Here is a 20,236-nt window from a genome sequence, read left to right as displayed (position 1 = left end):
TGTCTTTTAACTAAAACATGAGAACCCCTTGTTGTTTAATGTCATATTGAATGGTGTATGCATTTGATCTGTTTTCACAAAGGATATTTCATTGTATAGAGTGGATCCTCTGGTTACTGCTTTCTTGCAATCACATAAAACTAAAAGATGAAATGTCTTGTACTTTATTCTTACTGACTTTGTTTTGTGCTTTACTGTGTAAACATCTATGTCATTTGCATGCCTGCAGATTTCTCTCCATTTCTTTCCACTAAATCATCTAAAATATTTTAGTATATATGCTGCCGAAGCGAGCACTAAAATATTTTAAAGAACTGATCTCAATATCATCTAGGGTGGAGCTTATATGTTGCTATCTGGTGTCCTTTTTTAGCTCTATACTTATGTTTCAGAACTGAGTTTCTATTTATTTATTTATTTATTTATTTATTTATTTATTTATTTATTTATACATTTATTTCTGAGAGACAGAGATAAGCGTGAGTGGGGGAGGGGCAGAGAGAGAGGGAGACACAGAATCCGAAGCAGGTTCCAGGCTCTGAGCTGTCAACACAGAGCCTGTTGTGGGGCCTGAACCCACGAACCGCGTGACTGCGAGATCACGACCTGAGCTGAAGTCGTGCGCTTAACTGACTGAGCCACCCGGGTGCCTCTATTTTTATTTTTTTAATGTTTATTTATTTTTGAGAGAAAGAGTGAGTGAAAGAGTGTGTGAATAGAGGAAGGGCAGAGAGAGAGATGGAGACACAGAATCTGAAGCAGGGTCTAGGCTCTGAGCTGTCAGCACAGAGCCCAATGTGGGGCTCTATTCCATAAACCACGAGATCATGTCCTGAGCCGAAGTCAGCCGTTCAACTGACTGAGCCACCCAGGCACCCCCAGAACTGGGTTTTTAAAACAGTGTGTAGAACATGGTCCAAGATTTTTTAAAAACTTAGTAAATAATGATATTTATTTACTTTTGTTTACATATTTATTGTTTCAAAGTATCACAGAAGAAAAGTGAATGTATTTTGTGGACTTAATTTCTAGCTAGCATTTTTCAGTACTTTGTTCATCCTAACTTATAGCTTCTGGTCTGTAAGCAAAGAGTAAGTCATCTTTGCATTAGAGACAAGAGGTCTAGTCATTAGGCCTAGTATGTGCATTCATGACCTACTATTTGGCTCTTTTGAGGCTATTGTACTTCTAGGTTGTTGGCCGGGTTTGAAATCATAGATTGTTGGATAAATGAAATAATATATTCTCCTTTGCTAGAATGTGTTCTGTGTGCATTTGCCTTTTCTGCTGAGTGTATTCAAGGAATTACCTGAGGGCGAGTGTTATTTTTCCTGCAGTTCACATATTTGTGATGGTCAGTAGAACTTGAGTCTTCTGTGGCTGCCAAGGGAGTTTCATCAGATTCTGGTGTATCTCTTTTCCCAAAAGACTCTTATGGAGATATTTTTGAATAGCACATTTTAGGGGATGCAAACTTTTCATCTCCAAAGTAATAGTGTTTGTGCAAATGAATATGTGATTATTGTCCTACCATAAAATTCTATTGAGCTAATGACTACTTTGTACAAGGATTTACACCTTTAATTCTGAAGTAGGGAGAGTTGTTTGTACAGAATTAGGCATAAAATAGTGACTACCATATTGTTTGTGTAGACATTACCCCTTTTGTTGCTGAAATTTGTAAGCAATTCTAACAGGTTTTTATTTTTATTGAGTATTATATACACGTTGCATGCATTCTAAACTTTTTTTTTTTTTTTTTTTACTATTTGAAATTTTAAAACAGGAAAATCATTCAATCATTATGTTTCTAAAACATTATTATTATGTTGTCCAGTGCTATAATTTAATAAAATAGAATAAAAATTAGAGTTACAATAGAGAACAAACTGACAGTTACGGGGGGGGGGGGGGGGTGGGGGATGGAGGAAATGGATGATAGGGACCAAGGAGGGCACTTGTGATGAGTGCTGGGTGATATATGGAAGCAGTGAATCACTATATTGTTCATCTGAAACTAATATGACACTGTATGTTAACTAGCTGGAATTTAAATAAAAACCTAAAAAAAAGAGTTACGTAGTTGTGAGTTTCTTTAGATTTTAATGTTATTTTATTTAGAAATACACCTTAAACATATAATATATATTTTTACCTAGTCATGTAACAGGATTAAATGGGTGAAGATGGCATAAAACCTGCTACATATTTTACTAACATGTTGATAATTTTTTCATTTGTAGTGTATCATTAAATTATAAAGTTCATTGTAAAAAAACTAAACTGCAATCAGGTAGTTCAGAAACCAGAAAGAAATTTTTGTGTGTACTGAAGATTTTATGTCATTTTAGTGGTATTTAATTGTAAACTAAGGTAAGAATATTTAAAGATTTAGGTCATTTTAATTGCACGAGAAGTAATATTCTAGATGGGTTTATTATATTTTCTTGCTAGTTTTTCCACTTTAAAAAAAGCACTCTAATATGAATGTTTGTGTATGTGTGCATGAATGTACATATGAATATTTAAATAATTTTTTCATATATATGCCACATATAGTTCTGTTTTTGATTTTTTAAGAAACAGGATTAGTTGCTTGATAAAAAAGTTCTTTGGAAGAATTTTTTTTTTCTCAAAGATAAGCTATTAAAAATGTTTATTAAAAATGTCGATTGGAGGGAGGGGAGAATTTTGTAGTAGTAAATGGGTAGGAGTATATGGTATGTTAGAACAAGTCAGGACTACCTAGCTTCACCAGGATTTTCTCCTCATGGTTCTAGTGTGAATATAGCTATGGCAGAATCACCTGCTGCAATGTTAAGGTGGGAGTTGTCACAGATAGGGCAAAGGTGCTATATCTGAGTTCGCTAGTGGAAAGTTTTCAGGAGAAATGGGCTTGTAATATGCACATCCACTTGAATTAAGGAAAAAATCTTAAGTTGAATACCTTGTCCTTACACTTATTTCGAATAAGTTGATTTGAAAATGTAGAAAAATTTAATATAGTTTTTAGGTAAAAGAAATGCTTAACTAAGTCAATTAAATTACAGAAGAAAATTTATATGCATTTTATACTTTGTATACTTAAAAAAATTTTTTTTTCAACGTTTATTTATTTTTGGGACAGAGAGAGACAGAGCATGAACGGGGGAGGGGCAGAGAGAGAGGGAGACACAGAATCGGAAACAAGCTCCAGGCTCTGAGCCATCAGCCCAGAGCCTGACGCGGGGCTCGAACTCACGGACCGCGAGATCGTGACCTGGCTGAAGTCGGACGCTTAACCGACTGCGCCACCCAGGCGCCCCACTTTGTATATTTTTATAGTTTGCCATTGATTCAGTTCCCATTAGAATGTTAGAATATTCTAAATTTTCACCTAGCTGGGAATAACTTGAAACAGCCTAACATACAGACATCTGGGTGGCTCAGTTGGTTAATTGTCTGACTCTTGGTTTCAGCTCAGGTCAGGATCCCACAGTTTGTGTGTTCAAGCCCCATGTTGGGCTCTGCACTGCCACTGTTGGTGGGGAGCCTACTTGGGATTCTCTGTCTCCTCTCCCTGCCCCTCTCTGGCTCACGTACACATGATCTCTCTCCCCCTCTCTCTCTCTCTCAAAATAAATAAATAAACTTTAAAAAAAAAAGTAAAACAAGCTAATATAAAACACATCCATACTGGTTTTCTGTTACATTATTAATCTGGAAACATGATATTGGAATTTTTCAGAAAAATATATGTCTGAAATTTAAGAATTTGAATGGTTCCTGTTATTCTGTATAAATAATGATGAAAGAGTTTCCCTTTCTCCAGTGGTTGTTTTTGTTTTTATTATTTTATTTTATTTATTTATTTTTATTTATTTGGAGAGTTGGCCTAAATTTTCAGTTTATATTTCATAAATCTTTTTTTTTTTCTTCCTAGTTTTGGCAAGCGTTCTGCAGGAAGCTTTAGGCGTGGCTGTGAATGCATTGTTTTAGAGCCTTCTGAAATGATTGTGGTAAGAATACTTCTGTGAAGACTTTTTTTCCCTAAAAAAATTATAAAAATAAAAACACTTTTGCACAGTACTTATGATCATGTATTATAGATTTTATAACTTTAGATATATTTATTCCATAATTTTTATTATTATGAATCTGAGCTCATAGTCATAATATTGTAATTATTTATAAGATTCAATGAAATGAAAAAGAAGACTCAAAAGGGGCAAGTACCTAAATGTTTTGTGCTTCAACTTTTGTTAAATCAATCTGTGATAATGCCATTTTACTTAAATTTGGGAATGGTCTTTGAATTACAGCATTTTAGTTGTCTAAATATTAATTGGAATGAGTAAGATACTTCAAATGAATCATAGTAATATGTATTCAGGCAACAGGATAAGGAAACCAATTCCTGTTTTTTATACGTCTTACAGTCTATATGTATATATTTTAAACTTTATTTTTTGAGAGAGAGTGCATGAGCAGAAGAGAGGGGTGGAGAGAGAGAGAGAGTGAGTAAGAATCTTAAGGAGGCTCCACCCCGGTGTGGAGTCTGATGTGGGGCTTGATCTCACGATGGTGCGGTCATGACCTGAGCCAAAATCAAGAGTCAGACACTTAACCAACTGAGCCATACAGGTATCCTGGTCAATATATTTTTAAAATCCTGCAATTCAGTTAAAAAGAGAAATAAAGACCTCAACAGAGTGTTTAACCAGCGTACTAGTCCCCCAGTTTTCTGGCCTAATATAGAAGATGATGGAAGCTTTTTATTCACATTTAATAAAGTATTTGGTAGAAGGCCATAAGTCTATTTTCAGAGAAGATTTGGGATTTTCCCCTATGATGTAGGAGAGGAATTCATCAGAATGAAAACTTCCTTGTCCAAGGGAGTGAAAATCTTTGGTAAAATTTCACAAAATTTACTCTTAAGTAAGAAAGTGACATGGTGGTAAGTAAAGATTTAGGATTAGAAAATGTGGGTAGTTACATAGGACTTTCCAGCAACAGGTCTTGGAAAGCATTTTAGGTATTTCCTAGAGATTTTGGCCTCTGTAAGTGCTATTTTGTGTTTCTCTGTGGGACTTTTGATATTTAAAATCCTATACTTGCCGATATTATACAAACTACTGGGTTTGCTAGTGGGAGAATAGTCTTAGAATCTTACTATGCCTTGATTGTAAGCAATCACATTTTCATTATATAAGTATGGGGAGGATTGACCTAAAGTAACTTTTATTCTGGTTGGTCCATTCATCAGTTTCTAAAATGTTGAAAATGAGGAATTTTTTTTTTTTTAAATAACACTATTTATAAAAAAAAGAAACTGAATTCACAGATTGAAAGTAGGAAGAGAAACCCTAGTAACCTACCAAAGCCGTTCTGCTAGCAGTCCAGCTTGAGTCATTTGGGATTTGGGGGTTTTTACAGATTTACTCATATACACCAGAGTTAAGACAATGGGGCTGTTGCTTTCATAATGCGAGGTAATGTATCCTGTGAGTTCTTTCACTAATAAATCACTACAAAGATTACTGAAAATATCCTTCCCTTTAAACTGCAGGAAATTCAAGAGTTACTCATATTGCCCTAAGTGGAACTGAAAATGCTTCTTCATAAAAGAAAAGTTACTCAAAACCAATTAGTTCCAGAGAAGTTCAAAAACGCTTAGTCTGTAAAGATAGTTTGTCTACAAATGTCTTTGCAAAATGAATGAATATGGACTTATCTGTAAGTTTTATTCTGTGTCTAATCTTAATATGGAATGTTGTATTTGAGGAAATAAATTTTTGTTTTGTTTTTTTTTTTCAGGTGGACTATATGGATGAAAATGAAGAGTATTTTCAGCGTCAAGCTTCTCATCGACAATCTCGAAGGAGATTTAGAAAAATCAACCAGAAAGGTGAAAGACAAACAATTATTGACACTGTGGATCCTTATCCTGTGGGCAAACCACCTTTGCCTCGAGGCTATCATACGGTAAGTTATTAAAGTATAATATTTTTATTTATCTTTAGTTTTTTTGTTTGGAATTTTGTGAAAAGACATTTGCATTTTCTACTTTAGAGGAATAATTCCTTTCTGTGATATACCTATCCAAAGTGTAGGTTTTGCTAGGAACACATAGAGTATGAAGAGTTTTAAAGAGCATTGAAATAAGATATCAAAAGATATTGGTTAGTTAGCCTTTTTACTTATTAAAACGTCCTCTGAGGTTAGCTTTGTGATCAGCTATACAGTTGTAACTGGAATATTTTAAGTTCTTACCTTCATCTAAAATTTTACCCCCGCTCCCAGCCCCAATAACTGGTATCAGACTTCCTTTTTTTTAAAGGTAGATATATAAAAATTAAATGTTATTTTCATAGCTTTGCATACCACTGTGAGAATATTTCCTGAGATTTTTTTGTTTTTAATATGATGAAGTGAAAGCATAATTTGAAGGGATGCTTTTAAAAATCCCAATGTAAAGATGGTCTCAAGTACTTCTGATAGTTTCAAAGATCATTTTAAATGCTGCAGCCCACTTGATCGTCATTTATTTCATAATTATTCGAGAAGCTATTTTTATGTTTGAGGAAACCAAGGCACAGATAATGAGTGATTGTGTAAGACCCCAGTATATTCAGTTTTAAAACTTTATGTTTCTTATTCCTTTCTTTCTGCTTAACTACTCTATGCTTCTTTCCCCTGATGGCCAATCCAAAATAGTTGAGAAGATATTTTAGGATTTCTATTTTCAAAAAGAAAGTAACATGAGTTCTTACATATGTCATAATAAAGTCAAAAATGGTTTGTCTGTAGATATAATAACATTACATGGTAGTCATTATATGTGAAATTTTCAAATAAAAATGTAACATAAAAATAGATAATTGACAACTGTTTTGCATTTCTCATTTGTTTTGTTTACTTGCACTTTTTTTCTTTTTGCAAATAAGTATAAGTACAAAATACATGGGAAAATAAATACAGACTGAAAATTATATACTTAATTTTTAGTAACTTTTAGTGATAGGATATACTTTATACCTGCACTTCATATGTTTTATTTCTGAGAGCTCTTTGTGTGTGGATTTTTAAGCAGTTTTGACCACCAGCTACCCGCCTACTCCTCTCACTACCCATGCACTATTTTAATTTAACATGAATTTTATAGTTGAATCATTTCATTGAGCTCATGTGGAAAGGGTAGCTTTTTGCACATCATAAAGAGAGCTTTGTTTGTCCTTTGGAGAGATTTGGTGTTAAAAAAAAAAACCCATGAAAGGTTTTTTTGTTACCATTGTCTGTAAAAGAAGGTAGTATTTTTAGTGTTGATACAGGATCATGGAAGAAGGAAATTTGGATTAAAAATAGTTGTACATATTAATAGTTCCATATATTATAATATTTTAGTCTAGTACTAATATTGTTAATATTCTTTCTGCTTTGGAATTATTTTTCCAAATGAGATTCCATACTAAGATAGTGGGAGTGTGAATTACTTAAAATCTATTGTTAATGCTGATTGGTTTAATTTTATAGTCCTATTTTCACACTTGAGTTGGGGGGATCATTTTATTACTGCTATTCTCTTTTATTTCCGTGTATTCCCCCTTTATGGAATACTTCACTCAATTTCCCTGCACGACTTCCCTTTTTTGATCTGTTGTATAAAAATATGTGGGGCTTTTTATTATTACAAGATTACTTTTTTTTTTTAATTTAATGGTTTTAAAAAGATACCATACCTGGTCAACAGATACTTTTATGAGGGCAAAGTCAGTACTATGACGAAAGTTTAACTTGATTACTAATGGATCATGTGCTAGCTTACTAATATGTGATATGTTGGTATTAATTTTACTAAATGAGTTCAGATTGGCAACAACATGGTCATAATGGAAAATATTGGATACTTATTTTGTGTGCAAGTTGTGTTTTAATTATATTTATATAATATTTATATTTTCATCTCAATACTTGATTTTAACCTATGAAAACAACAAAATCTTGTTTGTATATATGGTGCTACAGGATAAAAAGAATGAAATGAAAGTTATTATTCTTCATTAGCCATAAGTCATATTTACTTATTCTTAACAGAAATATTTCTTTTTGAAAGAATCCTAGTATTGTGGGACTGTGGGTGAAAAGTTTATTTAGAAGATGCATGATCATACTTCACAGGTGATTTTAAATGATTTCAAATGCATTTCCAGTTGCATGGCTAAAAAACATGGAGAACATTATACGTATAGCCGATTCTGATGGTCATACTTAACCTATATTTTAACATTATCTTCGTTTTGGCAGATGTACTATAGCATGTCTGATAATGTTCATCTTTTCCTTTCCTCCTTTATGGCACTCATTTCATTTTGGCTCAAAGGAATGCACTAAATCTCAGGTATTGTAATTTGTGTGTGGTCTCCTAATACTAACCCAAGTTTATTTGTGAGTTTGCATTGTAACTAATGAGTTTATAACATTGATGTGTTTGGCTTGGTCTTGTTCTTTTGTATTTTGCCCGGATTTAGTAAAATCTCTTAAAACGAAAGTGTCACTGGTTTAGGTGATGGTACAGGCCACTTTATTTGTGCAGATGTAGGGATGAACTGTCCACCTTGTCCATCTTAGGTCCACTTTAGTGCCACCTAATTACTTTTAAGAACGAGTGGAAACAGTGTTCTTAACTAACATGATTTGCAAGGAAAGAAATGAAGAGAGAAAGACAGGTATGGGAACTCCATTAGCAACTTACCTTTATATTTTAAGTGATGTAGGTGGAAACTTTAAATTTCAGGAATCCCAATGTGAGAGTGTTGTGGGAGACCACTGGTAAAATTTTAGTCAGACAGAATAAAGGCTTAGTCAAAAAGGAAATGAGAATTTAAAATGGCTTGTGTTTTCTTATTTGCACTTTATATTTAACCAGATTTCATGCTTTATTTCATTCTATATTTTAATCAAGAGGCCTATATTAATATCTTTGCTCATTTCTTTCACGCCGGTACATGACTAATTTATGATTGTTAGTGTTACTGTTTTGAAATTGTGGGTCAGATTGGGGGTTATCAGAGAATTTGGAGTCAAGGAAGAAAAACTGATTTACCTCTGGACACTAATTGGTTAAGGAACTAGTATAATTTTACAATTGTGTTTTCTTACTGCACAGGAAAAAGATCATGAATAATTTAATTCACATTAGAAGAAGTCTACTGTCAATATAATATCTTTGGCTATTACAGTAACCTTGCTTGAAAGCATGAAATATTTGTATAGGTTTTCAAATTAAAATGAGGCAGTAACTTTATGTTCTGTGCAAGAGAATACATATTAAAATGCCACAGGTGTCATGACTGCTGTATGGTACTTTAGAAGCACTGCTAAATTTTAAATGATGTGGTAAATCTTAAACATTTTCATTGTTTTTAAATTTAATAAAATTTTGATCTAATTATATAAATTTTTTAAATTGCGCCAGCGTTTTGAGCTTTTGTCTGGCAAAAGTATACTTTAAAATCTAGAACTTTAATATTTCAAAAGATGCATCAGTAAATAATTAATCTTTCTCTTTTTTAATATGAAAAATTACTGTTTAGTCTAATTCCCATTTAGAACTAAGAATCGAATTTAAAATGTACACTGAGTTACGATCTATAACTGATGTATACTCTTTAAAGTTAGATGTGTTGTAGTGGTTTAAAACAGATTGTAATAATTTCCTTCAGAAACATGAGTACACAAGTAGTCCATATAGGGTGTTTTCAAGACATTTTTTCAAGGCAGGTGTGTGAGGTTTGCAGAGAGAATAAGCATTTTAAAATTCAGTGAGAAGGGAATATTGGAGATGGCTTTCATTAGAATTTTCTTACATTTCGATGAGTTGAGGTTGAGGCTGTATTTAAGATTGCCAGAAAATAGGATGTGGTATGAATTTTCAGTCTTAGAATGGATAAAATAATAGGCAGGGTGTAGATAAGGTTCTTGGCAGAGGCTAGAAGATTTAGGGTCAGCCTCTTTAGAGACTTTGGTCAAGTTTGTTTTGTCTTTCGGTTCAGAACACAGTAGAGGAAAAAAGCTTTGTTTATCTTACCCGTAATTACAGGCCCTGCCTGTCTACATTTACAGGTAATTGATTCTAAGAGTTTGTTACTTATTTATTCGAGAAGATATTTAAGGGGAGGACTTAACTTACCTGACTGGCGTGTTGGGGAGACTGGTACATACCTGTTCTGCCCTCTGTTTCTTTTATCTTAATGAAAAGAGAGCTATGCCGCCTTCTTAGTTTAGAAAGATTAAAAATTATACAGAGAGAGTAGACTGAAGATTGAAGAAAACTTGTCCTCTACACCATGGCGGTTACGTCTAGCAACAGACATTTCAGCCTCGGATGGCTGAAAGAACTAAGATGCTCTCTGTGCTTTGCAGTTCTGATTGACTTTCCACTCCCACTCCTACTTACCCCAAAAAGAATGGGTCTGTTTTCTACAAATTTGAAATGGGAGGATAACATAAAACATATTCATAAAGTTTCAATCAATGCAAAATTTTTGAAACAATGGAAACCTGTTGATCATATAAAAAGATACCTCCCCATACATTTTATTAGTAGTCCTTGTCTACAATATGAATATACACTTCAGAGCACTGTTTAGTAATTATGTATTAAATTTTTCAGTAGATTAGGCTTAGTTTAAGATTCTTGGTACAGATGTATAAAGGTAATAAAAAATACTGCATAAAATTATTAAGTTAATATAAGTTGAATACCATGTAACATTACAACATAATGGGAATAATTTTTTTGTTACAGTGTTAATATAATATCTATAAAATGGCACCAGTTGTAATACGATTGATTCATGCATGAGGCTTATGGAAATGAGTCCCATTTTTTTTATAAAGTTATTCTTTATAACAATATAAGACAATTTCTATTTCTTATAATGGTTATGTAATCATTCCTAGGTTACATCTTATATATCTCTGAAGTAGGTTTTTTTTAAGAGATAGATTTAAGTTAGTATCATTTTCAATTAAGGACTTCTTGGTAAGTTTGGTTAGTTTCAAAAATGGTTAGATATTGAAACAAATGAAAAATTACGGTGTTTGTGTGATTGTGCACATTTATGTGACAATAGTGTTTTTGACATGGGCTATTGTTCTTGATTTAGAATAGTATTTTCACTCATGTTAATGATTTTGCTTTTTCACTTATTTATTTAATTTTTTACTGAGGTCGTCTTAGTTTAATCCAACATTTCCTACTTAATAGTAAGAGAATATATCTTCACTAATATATCAGTGACTTGTAGATTTACTAAATTTCCTAGAATATTAAGGTCTTAGGATTTTAACTTAAAACAATCAGTTCACATCATATTATACCTGACTATAATTTATTCATATGACATCTAAAAAATCTACGCTTATATACAAAATATTCAAATATGGGGGAAATTTCTTAATTATTTCAACATTTTCATTCTTTAAATTCATTAGGCATTTCTTTGCTAAAGCCTTGTCTTCAATAATATCATCAGTGCCTTTCTGTGCATTATAATAGGATGGAGTTTCAGAAAATGTGTATATTTTCTTTCTTGTATCATAGAGAGGAAAGCTCAGTATTTTCATTTACATGTTTCTATTTAATGAATATTTATTGTGTGCCCACCTTGTTTCAGGTTTGTGCCAGTCTCTAGGACTACATAGGTCTACAGGACAGACATATTTTGCTTCTTTTTAGTTTCATAGGTAATATAGACAAATAAATGGGCAACTAAAATACAGAGAATTCTTAGTATTGTGGAGGTACATAGACAGGGCACCTTGAAGAATCAGGCATGGTTTTTTGAACAACCTTAATATCTTGGCTCAAAGGAAAATATTCTTTAATCCAGGAAAGCCCAATAGAAATGTGAAAGCTGAATTGGTAAAGAATGGAAAAGAGAGGGGTAGGGAGAGTGTTAGACAGTAGTGATGTGTGTGTGTGTGTGTGTGTGTGTGCGCGCGCGCACACACACACACACACACAAACCTCTACAGATTGCTAGATCTTAGTTATCGTATGCATGTATGATGATTTATATTTGCATCAGAGTTTTAAAGTGTCAAAAATATTCTTTGCTTTTTGAACCTATTATCAGCAGGGTTACTGATTCCTCTTCACCTAGATCATGTTGCATTTTAAAATCCTGCAGAAAGCTCCCTGTGGAAAGGTCTTTGAACAATAGGTGGACGTAACAATTCTGTGCCATATGTGCTGCAATTTCTAGCAAAATGCAGTGTGTTAAAACTGCTGCAGTGGTCTCAGTTTCCTTGCTTTGGGGGGACTGTTTCCCTTTCATGCAGTTACAATCAGGTATTTATGTTCATTTAATTTATATAGATTGGGAAATTATACTATAGAGTGTGTATAGAAATGGAAATGTAAATCAGGAAATAGTTTAAAACAAGAAATGATTTCTCTTGTGCTATTAACAGCATGCATTGCAAATTCATGCAAGGCAGTTGAGAATAGTGTGCAGTGTGCTGTTTACCCAAGTTTCAGCTTCTGTTAGAGGATGTCTATTTTTATATATTACATCATCTCTGCTGCAGAACTCCCGTGTCCACTGGGATTTACTGTTCTTTCATTCCATTTTGAAAGAAAGCTTGTGTTGATGTCATAATTGGACCCATCTTTTGGTTGCACTTGGAAATTGAAAGTAATAAGGGTGTTGTGCAGCAAATCATGCAATATTTCAAGCAATTTATTTGTCAGATCATTGCTACTTTGTCCTGCCTCTAATTGTGAACACTGGTGGCTTTCTGTACTTGTATATGTTTTAAATATACTTGGCTAAAATTTAGCTTTTAGTCTCAACTGCAAAGATCCTATTCATCTTAGACTGTTTCATTTCTTATGTGCTTTTTTTTTTTTTTCATGAGATTTTGTAGTGCTACATGCTGATTTGAAAAATGTCTCTTTTCTTTGGAGAAATCTACTTTGATATTCAGACCTATTTCCTACCTGTGCTGAATTGATCTTTTTACAATTAATTTATCAGTAAGTTGTCTGTTTCACTGTTTGAAATATCAGGTGACTAGAAATGTTCTCTTTTGATTTTGAATCCAGTGTTAAAACATTATTAACTTGAAATGCCTTTCTATTGGCCAGAAGATATTGTTGACCTCTGGAAGAGGTTTGTATTCAGTGTATAGATGTAAGGTTTAAGTCCCTTGTGAAAGGAAATATTTAAACTAATTATATTAAATGATTTAAAATGCCTACTATGTTATACATATTTATGTATGTAACATCTCCCCCTATTCTTTCAAAAATTTAGTAATGATCCAGATCTCAATAGTAAACCATTTTTCCCTTTGCTAAAAAAAAGAAAAAAAATTGATTAGGAGCAAACTTACACTTTTAAAAAATAACAGCTTTACTGAGTTATAATTCATACACCATACATTTTACCTGTTTAAAGTGCATAATTCAATGTTTTTTCTTTTTTTAAGTAAAAAACACATAACATTACATGTATTATCGTAACCATTTTTTTGATATTCTTTTTTTTTTAATATGAAATTTATTGTCAAATTGGTTTCCATACAACACCCAGTGCTCATCCCAATAGGTGCCCTCCTCAGTGCCCATCACCCACTTTCCCCTCCCCCCCCCATCAACCCTCAGATTGTTCTTAGTTTTTAAGAGTCTTTTATGGTTTGGCTCCCTCCCTCCCTGTTTGTTTATTTGTTTGTTTTTTTCCTTCCCCTCCCCCATGGTTTTCTGTTAAGTTTCTCAGGATCCATTTTTAAATGTATAGTTCAGTAGTGTTAAGAATATCAATAGTAAACTTTTGACTGACTTGAACATACCCAGTTCACATTGTACTTAGTATCCTTTGTGGTTTAAATTACACACAAGCTGAAAAATAACTAAGAAACTTTGGAAAAAAAATAATTATACGATCTATTCGGGGGAAAAAGCTTTATTGAGTAATTGTTTTGTATTAGAGCAATTTCTTATGGACTTAGTGTGGGATCAAGCAGTCCTTTATTTTTTCTGGTCTTCCTTTCTCTCTTTCAAGTGAAACATAGGTGGTAGTTGTATGTAATACGGAATTTGGAATTGCTAGCGTAGTGAAGAAATGATGTGACAGTCGAGTGAGGCAGCCTGAAATATGAATTACTTCTTGGGATAACTGATTGGCAGGCTAATTCAGAAGAAACAATTTTGAGGATGAAAAAGAAAATATTCAAATTGTCTTGATTTTTACTTAGATTGAGGATAATAATGATAATTGGTCGCTTGTGGTTTTGGTACAATCCAGACGGCATTTGCAAATGTTTGAAAATAAAGTTAAAATCTCAAAATAAGGGGCGTCTGGGTGGCTCAGTTGGTTGAGCAGCCGACTTTGGCTCAGGTCATGATCTTACGGTTCACGAGTTCGAGTCCCACATCGGGCTCTGTGCTGACAGCTCAGAGCCTGGAGTGTGCTTTGGATTCTGTGTCTCCCCTCCTCTCTGCCCCTCCCCTGCTCACACTCTGTCTCTCTCGCTCTCTCTCAAAAATAAATAAACATGAAAGAAAATTTTTAAAAACTCTTAAGTTGTAACATTTTCCTTTCACTAATTATTATCATACTTCTACTTTCTATCCATTTCTTTATATAATTTTTAAACTGAACCTTTAACAAACTGAATCATTAGAAATTTTGGAATACTCAGGAAAGTTTTTAGAAAAACAAGATCGTTTTGCTATTTGTTAATTTGTAAAATAAGCATATCTCCAACTAATTAGGATGTAGAGAATACTTCAGCATCACTGATAATCTCAATAACATTGATGCCCTCGACAGTGAGCATTATTGATGAGCACTTGAGAGGTTCAGTCTTTTTGTCTCCTTGGTACGAACATTTTCCTAACTTTAATTAGACTGGAAGATTATGAGCAGCTAACCATTCTTCAAGTGGATTAAGGTCTTAGAAGGTTCAGCTGAAGTGGTATTTCATGTAAACACAGGGTTTTGTCTTAAAAGAATCTATGGATGGTTGGTAACTGTGGAATCTTTAAAAGAGCAAAAGTGCTGATTATTTTCTAATTCATCTTTTAGAGCTGTAGTTGTCAAAGTTTTGTATCTCAGGACTCCTTTACACTCTTAAAACTTTTTGAGAGCTGCAGCAAGCTTTTGTTTATATGAGTTATTCATGTCATTTTTTGTCATATTAGAAGTTGAAACTGAGAAATGTAGAAGTATTTATTAATTAATTTTAAAATAATAAATGTATTATACATTATATAAGCTTTTTTTTAGTGAAAAACATATTTTACAAAACAAAGCATTTATAAGAAGAGTAGTGTTGTTTTATACTTTTCCAACTATGTTTAATATTTTGCCTGGTAGGAGACAGCTGGATTCTCATATCTACTTCTGTTGATATGCTCTTCTGGTTCAAGTACATAAAGTATATGAAGAAAATCTGGTCTCACACAGGTAGTTGGAAAAGGCAGGGGTATTTTAACAGCTTTTTCAAATAATCTAATTGATACAGTTCACCAAAATTTGACACATGGTAGTTTCTTAAAAATTGAGTTGCAATAAAGAATATAAAACTGTGTTGGTGAACTGATTCTCTTTTATTTAAACCCATTGGTCTTACTTACCCATAGATCTTTTTACTTATGTATGATTTTGTAACATTATGCATTGGTCACTAAATTAGGCTGTCATCCAAATTTTGGCATGTTACACAGTATCAAAAAAAAATCACATTTGTTAATATCACTACCAGTCTCATTTAAGAAGCCTTACTGATGGGGAAGCTGTCAAGCTTATGGTGTTAGATGTAAATTTTTCAAAAGTTTAATTTTACTTGAAAGCTAAAATTTTGTCATTGGCAAACACAGTACTATCAGCTGTTTTCCTTGAAGTGACAAGCTCAGTTTGTTCATTTTCAAGAAAATATCTGCCATATACGCAATTCTAAATAACTGTAGTTTGTCCATTGCTTATTCTTCAAAATAAAAAGTTTTCCCAAGTCCAGGGGTCCTTCTGAACAGAGTCCTTTTTGACTGCATAGGTCCCACACCTTTGAAGCTGACCCTAACCTTGTTTCTTTCCTGTATGATTTTCATCACTACTTCCTTTTCCTCCTTGCTGCTCAGTTCTCTTATAGATACTGAAAGAAAATGGTAAGATCCCAAGCTAACTTTGGGTAGAATCAGAAGAATTTTAAAATATTTTACATTAAATAATTGTGTTTTAGATGTATTAATTGTATTGGATGGTTACTAACAATCCATTTTGATAGTGATTTTAAAAATAGACATTTTTACTTAATTTATTTAGCATTTCTCATGTAGAGCTTTTTTCCCTTTAGGAATTTTATCTAACCACCCACCCAAATCCCCCCCCCCCCCAAGAAAAAAGCTACTAACACCCGTTCCCTATTAAGATAATTATAAGCCATTATGTGGAATTACAAAATATTTAAAATTTTTATGTCGTTTTGTATGGTAATGAAAATATAGTCATTATAACTGTGAGATATCTGTTAGATAACATTTAAAAATGGAGTTTTGATCTTAGGTCAACCAATAAGACTAGTTTTAGGTTTCCTCCCCCATACCCTCAAAAAAATAAAAGATCACCACGGGTAGTTTTTAACAACATCCTGTGGGTGATTAATAGTTAATGTTCAGGATAATCTAATCCAATTTATTGCAAATTATTTCAGTTTGATTGTACGAAATAAACAAATAACCTAGTAATGTATTTAAAGTGTTTTTCTTCTCAAAATTCCAGCTCTTTCTACTGTTTTCCTAGATTTGAATTCTTTTCTTTTTGTTACCCTCTACTTTGAATCCCTACTGTCTTTCTCTCTCTTTTTTTAATGGGCTCATTTTGTTTTGTTTTGTGTCCAAATAAAGATGCTGCTTTCAGTCTTTTCCATCCACTTGTTTTGCTTATGTTAAGACATTAGTGGCTAGTTTCCTTTGTCATCACAAAGTGTGATTTACTACTGATTGTGCTCAGAGGTTCAATGTAATTCAACAATCAACTGCTAAAGCAAATTATCTGAAAGGGTAGAGCTGCCTTTGGAAAGGGATGGAAAAATGCCCCTCTTTGCTCCACAAATTTAAAATGGTGGGCCGGTTTCTCTTGATGAAAGCTGAAATGGCCACATGAATATTCTGTAAGGTTAGTGGTTACTATAGACTCAGGTATCCTTTCTTACATAGAGAAATGTCTCCTTTTAAATAATTGTCTTGAGGTGCCTGGGTGGCTCAATAGACTGAGCGTCCAACTTCAGCCCAGGTCATGACCTTGAGGTCCATGGGTTCGAGCCCCGCGTTGGGTTCTGTGCTGACAGCTCAGAGTCTGAAGCCAGCTTCGGATTCTGTGTCTCCCCCTCTCTCTCTGCCCTTCCCCCACTTGTGTGCTGTCTCTCTCAAAAATTTAACATTAAAAAAATTAAAAATTTTTTGAAAATAGTTTTATTTTCTTCCCCACTTATTTCTTATAAAATAGAAGCCATCAAGAAAAATAGGTTTTGTTAAACATTTGTTCTAAGACAGTCTTTTAGTGAGCATTTCATATGATGAGCAATACATTTTCCTTAGGTCTACCACACTGTTGAACTGTCCAGGATGATTTCTAAAGTTCATCCCTCATTTCTTGTTTCCTGTCTTAACCCACTTAGTGTTGCGGGTCCAGCGTAGAATGAATGAGTGAATGCCTTATCTGTTTAGTATTTAATTATAGATTTATGATTATGTGTTAATACTATGAACTGCTACTTTATGGCACAACGAGGAGACATAGTCTCCAATGGATATGATCCATGTTGCCAGTTCCAACAATTGTAATAGTCTGATGTATATAATTAAGTGTTCTAGTATTATTCTTTTAAAATATCAGCATGGTAGTAAATGAAAATTTCAAATTGTAACTAAAACATGAATACGTAAAATAGTCCGTGTTTTTAGAGCTTTTAAGAAGAGGGAACAATTAGATGTGTGGTTTGGGCTTTGTTATTCATTTATTTATGAGGAGCATTAAATATTGTCATCTAGAGTTCATGTGGTCATATAGCAAAGGCTGCCTTCTTTTTCAAGAGAACACTTAAAAAATTTCTGTGGCATCTAAAATATTTTCTATATTGAGACAATCTTCTATATTTAATTATCTTCCAGGCAGATTTACCTTGAAGTATTTCCTGTCTGGAATATATTTAATAACAACAGAGGGGCAGTCACAATTCTATTCCTGATAGTAAAGTACATTGATTAATGCTTTCATTTATAAGCATAGTCGTTTTCTTTTAGAATAATGATTATTCAACCATTATGAAAACTTACACATTTTGGTATTTATTTGAAGACACTAGATTTTGAAAATGATAGTATGTTTGTTAAAAATTAAATTCCTGGGCGCATAGGTGGCTCCTTCGGTTGAGCGTCTGACTCTTGATTTCAGCTCAGGTTGTGATCTCACGGTCTTGAGATGGATCTCTGTGTCAGGCTCTGTGCTGAGTGTGGATCCTACTTGAGATTCTCTCTCTCCCACTCTATCTCTGCTCCTCATCCCCCAAATAACTAAATAAACATAAACAAATTAAATTTCTGAAGAGAAAATAAAGTCTTTAAAACAGATTGTATCTTGTATCTCGTATGCCGTATTACTCCTGAGGCACACTGTGTGGTGCTCAGCAGCATCTTGGTTGTATGTTGGTGTCTTTGGATCAAACTCACAGAATTGACATTGCTGAATATTTGTAGGAGCAGAACTGTAGATCTACCTACATTAACAGTTCTACACAAGGATATCTTTAGAAGGATGTTAATCCAAGCCATCTATGCAATATTATATATTATACACTATATATTATACAGCATTAACTGTTGAATTGCCCAAACCTTGAGTGCAACTGACTTTTTAGAATATCTTGGAGGGAATAAAATTTGCCCTTATTGGATCCTTATGCTGTATACCAGTCGGCTCGGTAATACATCTCATATATTTTGTCAATAAACCTTGTAGTCCTAAACACTTAGGTGATGGTATCTCCACTGGAAGGAGATAAGCATGCTAAGGGCAAAGAGGTTAACTTACATGTTCAATGTTCACGGTACTCAGAGTCAAACCTAGACATTGGACTTTTCCATTCCTGATATAAAAACTTATTTACTTTAAAAAATGAATTTAACATATATTGCTTTTATGTTACTTGAGTTTTAAATTTGATCTGAAAGAGATATGTATCAAATAATTTAACCACTTTAGATGCCTGATTGAAATACCCTTAAAAGACATGGCTAGAGCATAGAATGTCTAGTGTGAAAAATAATTACTAAATTATATTGGCAGAGATGGTAGGCTTTGGCTGATTCATCAGTATTTTTGTTGCAAATAAGTTTTTCATTTTCAAACCATGTCATATCAAGAAAGCACAGCATTTTTTACCTATCTTTAACTTTCCTAATTTCATTCCAATACAGAAATGGGTTTTAACTGTTAAGTAGTACCATTTCATAACAAAGATGACTATGTAATTAATTAGTGTATTTTATTTTATTTTATTTTTTTAAATTTTTTTTTCAACGTTTATTTATTTTTGGGACAGAGAGAGATAGAGCATGAACAGGGGAGGAGCAGAGAGAGAGGGAGACACAGAATCCGAAACAGGCTCCAGGCTCTGAGCCATCAGCCCAGAGCCTGACGTGGGGCTCGAACTCCCGGACCGCGAGATCGTGACCTGGCTGAAGTCGGACACTTAACCGACTGCGCCACCAGGCGCCCCTAATTAGTGTATTTTAAAAGTTAGGTTCACTAATGTTATGAGTAACAAAAGCCAAATCTTGCTGAGAGATTTTTTTGTAAATACGACTTTTTTTTTTTAAGTAGGCTCCATGCCTAGTGTGGAGCCCATTGTGGGGCTTGAACTCACAATCCTGAGATTGAGACCTAAGCTGAGATCAAGAGTTGGATGTTTAACTGACTGAGCCATCCAGGCACCCAGTATGACTTTAATGGATCAAAACAACTTACAGTTGTCTGAAAGTACTCATGGTTTTTAGAGATGAAAAAATAAAGTCTCAAATTATTTGCTTCTGCACCAGAGAATATTGGAAGTGTTTTGGTAATATTTAAGAATATTAAAAAACATATATTAAGTAATTTCAAGGGATTTAAAAAACATATATAAAACTGATTATCCAGTTATATGCAATTTTTAATCAAATTATTGCTAACATTAAGAAAATTATCTTTAA

At 33.3% G+C, this 20,236-nt stretch overlaps 1 protein-coding gene across 8 annotated transcripts in view; it reads left to right on the top strand.

The window, feature by feature from the left end:
* RAPGEF2 (Rap guanine nucleotide exchange factor 2) overlaps positions 1–20,236 on the top strand; it is a 247,027-nt gene that overhangs the window by 122,242 nt on the left and 104,549 nt on the right. For 6 of the 8 annotated variants that reach the window (XM_030312815.1, XM_030312817.1, XM_030312816.1 and 3 more), the window contains 3 exons: positions 3,923–3,998; positions 5,797–5,964; positions 8,360–8,377. In XM_030312815.1, the coding sequence (XP_030168675.1) occupies positions 3,923–3,998; positions 5,797–5,964; positions 8,360–8,377 (262 nt within the window). The remainder of the gene's footprint in view (positions 1–3,922; positions 3,999–5,796; positions 5,965–8,359; positions 8,378–20,236) is intronic. The other 2 variants (XM_030312818.1, XM_030312814.1) reach the window with 1 other exon arrangement.

This window comes from Lynx canadensis, chromosome B1 (assembly GCF_007474595.2).
Source record: "Lynx canadensis isolate LIC74 chromosome B1, mLynCan4.pri.v2, whole genome shotgun sequence".
In the NCBI taxonomy this organism is placed as follows: Eukaryota; Metazoa; Chordata; class Mammalia; order Carnivora; family Felidae; genus Lynx; species Lynx canadensis.
This window is presented reverse-complemented; position numbering and strand designations above follow the sequence as displayed.